A 7,157-nucleotide genomic window follows, 5' to 3' on the forward strand; every position below is an offset into this window, starting at 1 on the left:
CCGCCGCCGGAAATAGTTTTTTTGGGGGTTTAATACTGTATCTCGAATTCTCGATCATATGAATACAAATTCGCAGTGTGACTGAATGAAAGATATGGTTTGAATGAACTTGTGTTTTTCTCTCTTAATGTACAGACTTATCAAACGATTTTCTTTTGAAAAAAACGTCAATAGTTTTTAAATATAAAACACTCATCGCAAACGTTTTAGTTAGAACACCCATATGCAAACCGACAGCTTCCCCAGGAAGCCAAGGGAAAATGTGCCGAGCAGGATTTGTGCAGCTCTTGATCGCAAACGTTTTAGTTAGAACACCCGTATGCAAACCGACAGCTTCCCCAAGAAGCCAAGAGAAAATGTGCCGAGCAGGATTTCTGCAGCTCTTGATCGCAAACGTTTTAGATAGAACACCCGTATGCAAAGTGAGAGCTATGGTCTTCCCCCTTAAGTCGAGGGAAAATTCGTAGCGCAGGATTTGTGCATCCCTTCAGCGCAAACGGTTGTTTTGGATGACCCATGTGCAACCACGTACAAACAGTTTGGTAACATTTGCAGCTGTCATATTGGGTATGTTGCCATTTGTCAAACTGGAAAGATTGACATTTGTTCATCTAGTAACATTGCCATTTGTCAATCCTTGTAACACTGCGATTTACCAAAATATGCAGCTAAAAATCACCAGCACTATCTAATTTTTGCAACTAAAATCACTAGCACTATCTAATTTTTATGCATTAACTAAGTTTTCAATGCATTTATGTGCATAATTCAAATTTGAACTACATGCACATGCTCCAGTGCATACAAATTGGTTGAAAAATCAAATCTTTGTCCTTGGGTGCATGCTTAGGTCCAATGAAAGAAATCGGAATGAATTTCAAACACCAGGGCCCTGTTGATTTGACAGTGGGCGGCGCAGTTCCCGATACGTCTTTAATGCAGACGAGGAAGAGGGTAGCGGTTCCCGAAATGTTGAACGGCCAATGATGCATCCCCCTTCAATTAGCATCGTGTGAATGCATGAGGGAAGTAATGGGAGGAGGACCGGGAAAAGAGGCAACACGATGTGTATGCAACGCAGTTTGCACTCATATAAAGGCGCCCCTCCATTCCAATGCATCTACCACATAATACGTACCTAAGCATTTGCCTAAGCACCTACACTAAGAAGCGCAAAAGTGCTCACTCCAGACCCATGGTGGTGATGCACGCGAGCGGCCAGCGGCTGTGCCAGATGGTGCACGACGCCGGCCTGCGGCATGGCACCGAGGATCGTCTCCAGACGGTGTTGGCGACCGGCTGGTGGATGGCTGCCGTCGACGCCAGCTACGACTCTCAGTTGGACCAGATGATCGTTGCCACCACCAACAAGTTCACCATCGTCAAGAAGCTCGCGGACGACATCGCCGTACTCCTCCAGCCCGCGCGCCCGGGCTCCTCATTGCCTGCCACCCTAATCGGCCTCCATGGTCGGAACCTCTTTCAAGCACTGGTGGCCCTGTGACTGCCCGCCGACACCACGAAGAATGTCCACCTGGAGGTCGCGCTTGCCGCGAGGCGCCTCGCCCTGCAAGAATTCGTCGAACTATACATCCACGTGTATGAGCACATCGTGTACATAGGTATCTACAAGGCCAGTGAGGAAGCTACGACGTTGGCCTTCTTCAACTGGCTGGAAGCCTTGGATGCCTTTGCTGAGAAGCACCTTGACCTCGCCACAAAAGCCGCCGCTCCTTAGCCACCGGTCGGTGGCCCGGCGCACTGACTTGAGGAGGAGGAGGTCGTACGTTAATGGATGCATCTTTCTTCTTGCCTCCTGTAACCACCACTACGGTCGCATCATCTTGGCCTTAATTCTTATTGTGCTATTGCATTCTCGTTCAAGTTAATACAGACATGTGCGATCCCTTTGCTTAATTATATGCATCACTGTAACTAGTACTCCATCCGTCAATTTATAAGTTGTGTTGCCAGTGTTTGGGGCCGGCACACGATCACGCACGTTCGTGTGCATGCCGTTGCGCCGGGCGCGGTGCGACGATGCAGTTACCCGCTGCAAAAACTGCCATGCGGGGGACGTGGCATTGACCATTAGGCGGCAACAGTCGGTCATTCGGGTGCCCAATAAAGGATGCAAAGAGGGATCCTACAGCAACAAGGACCATCTTCCCTACCGATAGCTCATCTAACAGAACTCCCAAGTTAAGTGTGCTGAGGCTGGAGTAGTCATGAGATAGGTGACCGGATGGGAAGTGGCCTCGATGTTAAATTAACTGATGTGATGGGTCACTATAAACACTTAATTGCGTTGAATGTATATAGCGCTCCATCATATTAGTTGAATTAACCTCGAGGTCCTTGTTTTGTAATTGTTGACATTTTTTGTTTTTTGTACACATGTTGGTTGGCTTGAAGAAGGTCTATCTCGTTACTTTTTGATAATTTTTGTTTTTTGAACACATGTTGATTGGCTTGAATGAAGGTCTATCCCGTTACTTTACGACATGTTTCCAAAACATGAACCTCAAGGTTAATTCAACTAATATGACGGAGCACTATATACATTCAACGCAATTAAATGCTTTCCAAAAAATAGTGATATGATTTCTGTGAAACTTATAAGTCATGTATGTCAAATTAACCTCTGTGTACTTGTTCTCGAATTAACCTCCGGGTTTTTTTGCCGCGTATCACACATATCTTGTTAAGTTGAACCGTTTATGTTCTCTTCGCTAATCAAAAACAGTGCATTCGACTGAACCGTATGCCGCATATCACACACACCTTGATCTGGCTGACCATTTCTGTTGCTTTCCCTAATAGCAAACAGTTACTCGGAGCGAACTGTATGCCGTATATCGCACACACATTGATATGGCTGCATGTTTCTATTGTTCTGTCTAATCGCAAACAGTTCGTCTTGATCAACCATATGCCCTGCATCGCACACGCAACTAAAATCTGAACCATGTTTGATGGCTCCGCCATCACAAACGTTTTGCACCTTTTTTGACGGGGTTTTTTTACATCACCATTTGCGATTATTGCATCGCACACATTTTCGTCGAAGTGTCTTTGATCGTAGTGTCGCGTTAGCAGCAACCTGCAGTAGTGAAGTCTGGTCGCAACTGCACGTTTTCAAGAAGAGTTGCAATTGCAAGTTTTTAAATAGGGTCGCAACTGCATGTTTTCAAGGCGTGTCGCAATTGCATGTTTTGAAGGGCATGATGCAAGTTCATGTTTTCAATGGGAGTTGGAAAGGCATGTTTTCAAATGGGATTGTAACTGCATGTTTCAAGAGGGGTCGCAAATGCATGCTTTCGAGGGGATAGCAACTGCATGTTTTAAAATGGGGTTGCAATTGCATGGTTTCAAGGGGGATCGCAACTGCATGTTTTCAAGGAGGGTTGCAACTGCATGTTTTCAAAGGGGCGCAACTACATGCTTTCCGGGGGTCACAACTGCAAGTTTCAAAAGCGGTCGCAACTTTATGTTTTCAAGAGGGGGGTGGGCACAACAGTAAGTTGTTTTCAGCCAACTGCAATGAATATTTTTAAAAAAATCATGTATATATTTTTTCAAATTAGCAACAATTTATTTCAATTTCGTGATCATATTTTATCTCGCGAACATTTCTTCAAAAATTCCTTTTCAAAAACCCCAAAACAGTTCTAAAATTCAGGAATATTTTTTATGAATTAATTCAGGAGTATTTTTCTAAACATTGTGCTCAAACAGAGTACAATTTAAACATTTCGTTTGAAAACTATGAAACTTTGAATTTTATATCATACGCTAGTACAAGGCTGTAATCAATTTTTGCCTTTTTTTTCAAAGGAATGCTTTGCTGCGTGCTTTGCTTGAGCCACGTCATTGCATTTTCGATTCACTTGTGCTTGCCGATTTATAGGCCGGAGCAATTACGCTATTATTAGGGCGTGATCTAGTGATAACGATCAGCGGTATGAATGGTCCATGGGAACCGCAAAAAAACTTCCCGTATGGCTTGTCTACAAAAACAATACGTGGTGTCAGATGAATGAAGCCAAACTATATCCCATCAGGAATGACATCACTTTTCTTTGACAAAATGGCAAAGTGACAAAAATGGGACGATGCGAAGACAAGAACACTGCCGTGGCTGCTCCGCACCCTCACAACGCCGCACGATATATTATCCAGGCCTAGATTTCCAACTACTCAAATTTGAAGTTGCCCCTGAAGTTGATCGAGCGAACACATTTTCCGGCGGAAGGTGGATGTCTCCGTACGCCGTCCTCGCCGCCGTGCTTCTCGCCTTCTGCTACGCCGTCTGGAAGGCTCGAGGCGGCGGCGGCAGCAGCAGGCTCCCGCCCTCGCCGCCGTCGCGTCCGCTGCTCGGCCACCTGCACCTCCTGGGCCGGCTGCCGCACCGCTCCTTGCGCGACCTGCACGCTCGGTACGGCACCGATGGCGGCCTCCTGCTCTTGCAGCTCGGGCGCAGGCGGACGCTGGTGGTGTCCACGGCGGCCGCCGCGGCGGACCTGTACAAGAACCACGACCTCGCCTTCGCCTCCCGCGTGCCCAGCGCGCCGGTGGACAAGCTGACGTACGGCTCCATCAACGTCTCCTTCTCGCCCTACGGCGACGCCTGGCGCCGCAGCAAGAAGATGGCCGTCGTCCACCTCCTCTCCCCGCGCCGCGTCGACTCGTTCGCCTCCGTGCGCGCCGTTGAGGTGGCCGCCCTCGTCGCCGGGGCACGCCGCGCCGCGGAGGCGGGTGAGATCGTGGAGCTGAGGGAGCTCCTGTGCGCCTACAGCAACGCGGTGGTTACCCGCGCGACGACCGGCGCCGCAGGGGCCACGGCGGAGAAGCTAAAGCAGCTTTTGGGTAACTCCGCAGCGTTCATGTCGGGGCTCCAGGCAGAAGACGTGCTCCCCGGCGCGGCGGCGAAGGTTGTTAGGTGGGCGACGGGGCTCGAGAAGAGGCTCGACGCGGAGCTCGAACTGTGGGACAAATTCCTATCGGAGACAATCGCCGAGCACCTTGAGAAGAAGAAGTGCGACGGCAGCGCAGGGGAGGAGGACTTCCTGGACGTCCTGCTTCGGCTGAGGGAAGAAGGCACCGCCGGACTCGAGCTCACCGACGATCGCATCAAAAGCATCATCAAGGTGATCGTCAATCGATCACATAATTTGTGTGGTTTTAATTTCTCAGCAAATGATATTTTTTTTGTTTGGTACTCTTTTCTCTACTCTGGCCAATTCTTGCGTGCGTGCAGGACATAATAGCCGCCGGAACAGACACATCGTCCCTCACGCTGGAATGGGCCATGGCGGAGCTGGTCGGGAACCCACAGGCAATGGCCAAGCTGCAGGACGAGGTAACCCGAGCCACCGAAGGCAAACCGACCATCGAGGAAGACGACCTGAGAAGGATGGAGTACCTCAAGGCGGTGCTGAAGGAGGTGCTCCGGCTCCACCCGGCGGCACCGCTCCTCGTCCCGCACCAATCGACCACGACGGCGGTCGTGCAGGGCTACGAGATCCCGGCCGAGACGGCGCTCTTCGTCAACGCCTGGGCGATCGGAAGGGACCCGGCGGCATGGGGAGCGACGGCGGAGGAGTTCCGGCCGGAGCGGTTCCTGGGCGGCGGCGGCGCTGAGGGCGTGGACCTACGGGGGAACGACTACCAGCTCCTCCCGTTCGGCGCGGGTCGGCGGCTCTGCCCCGGCATCGGCTTCGCGATGCCGGTGCTGGAGATCGCGCTCTCCAGCCTCGTGCGCCACTTCGACTGGGAACTCCCCGCCAGGGCGCGTCTGGACATGAGTGAGGCGCCGGGGCTGACCACGCCGCCGCTGGCTCCGCTGCGACTCGCCCCCAAGTGCAGGGGGCAGCAGTAGCAGTGCTCAAGATGGCAATATTCCCCGTGGGGACGGGTACCCGCGGAGATTTACCCGTCATGGAGAAGGGACGGGGACAAATTAGCCCCAAGGTATTGTCTGATGGGTACTCGTTAGTCTCGTGAAGCGGGGATGGATATAAAATCTCCCCGTGGGGACTCCATGGATACCCGGCAACAATGCCATGCGTACTACAAATGCAGAATATATAGATTAATACCTACATATTTCACACAATTATTTTTCTTCATCTCTCCCAACAACCATGTCTTCTCCAATCTCACCTATCCCAGCCAGCTTTGAAATCCCCATGGATACCCGACGGGTACCGAGTACCCGATATTAACGGGGATGGGGGGCGTTTTGTCCCCGTGAAGCTTCATGGGGATCGCGGGTATGGGGATTGGCGGGGATTGGGGCAGAGATGGTGGAGTCATCTCCGGTCATCCCCGTCCCCGTTGCCACCTTGAAGCAGTGCCACTACACTAGTACTACTAGAAATAAAAGAGCACTTGTCAAAAAAAAGGCAAACGAATAGTCTGAGTAGCCGGTGTATCATTGAGAGCTGCTCAACGGTGTGCAACTCGCTGGAGGGGTGGAGGTAGTGGAGCTCATAGACTGTGCCCTAAAAAACAGTAAATCTAGCGGTACCGCGCCGGGTGGAGCTGGAGCACCATCTGCTATCACTAGAGTTACTAAGCTCCCAGGAATTGGAGCTCTCTAATGCATCGGGGCGTTATGAAGTGTCTGGGTCAACGCTGGCAAGGGGTGTGAACGTTGTTTTCTCTGTGGGTCTGGCCTCCCGTAGTCGGTTTCATGCATATAAGAGATCAAAAAAACTCAAATAACTTTCATGGATATAAAAAGATAGATCTGATCATAAACTCAAAGTTCATCGGATCCCAACAAACACACCGCAAAAAAAGTTACATCATATGGATCTCCAAGAGACCATTGTATTGAGAATTCAGCGAGAGAGAGGAAGCCATCTAGCTACTAACTACGGACCCGAAGGTCTACAAAGAACTACTCACGCATCATCGGAGAGGCACCAATGGAAGTGGTGAACCCCTCCGTGATGGTGTCTAGATTGGATCTGGTGGTTCTGGACTCTGCGGCGGCTGGAATTGATTTTCGTCGACTCCCCTAGGGTTTCTGGAATATTGGGGTATTTATAGAGCAAAGAGGCGGTCCGGGGGCACCCGAGGTAGGCACAACCCACCAGGGCGCGCCCTGTTGAGTTGTGCTCTCCTCGGAGCACCCCCAGGCGCAGCCT

At 50.6% G+C, this 7,157-nt stretch overlaps 1 protein-coding gene across 1 annotated transcript; it reads left to right on the top strand.

Moving 5' to 3' along the window:
* Nucleotides 1–4,089: 4,089 nt before the first annotated feature.
* On the top strand, nt 4,090–6,118 carry LOC109733627 (cytochrome P450 71A1). Its single transcript, XM_020292853.4, has 2 exons — nt 4,090–5,150; nt 5,261–6,118. The coding sequence occupies exons 1-2, from the start codon at nt 4,116–4,118 to the stop codon at nt 5,879–5,881; spliced, it is 1,656 nt and encodes a 551-aa protein (XP_020148442.2). The 5' UTR covers nt 4,090–4,115; the 3' UTR covers nt 5,882–6,118.
* Nucleotides 6,119–7,157: the final 1,039 nt, after the last annotated feature.

The sequence above is a fragment of the Aegilops tauschii genome, chromosome 5 (genome assembly GCF_002575655.3).
Source record: "Aegilops tauschii subsp. strangulata cultivar AL8/78 chromosome 5, Aet v6.0, whole genome shotgun sequence".
NCBI classification, from domain to species: Eukaryota; Viridiplantae; Streptophyta; class Magnoliopsida; order Poales; family Poaceae; genus Aegilops; species Aegilops tauschii.

Excerpts from the sequence above, each read along its gene's own strand:
- LOC109733627 (XM_020292853.4), top strand. The coding sequence starts at position 4,116 with ATGCGAAGACAAGAACACTGCCGTGGCTGCTCCGCACCCTCACAACGC. Across the intron at positions 5,151-5,260 it reads GCATCAAAAGCATCATCAAG|GACATAATAGCCGCCGGAAC; the intron begins GTGATCGTCAAT and ends GCGTGCGTGCAG.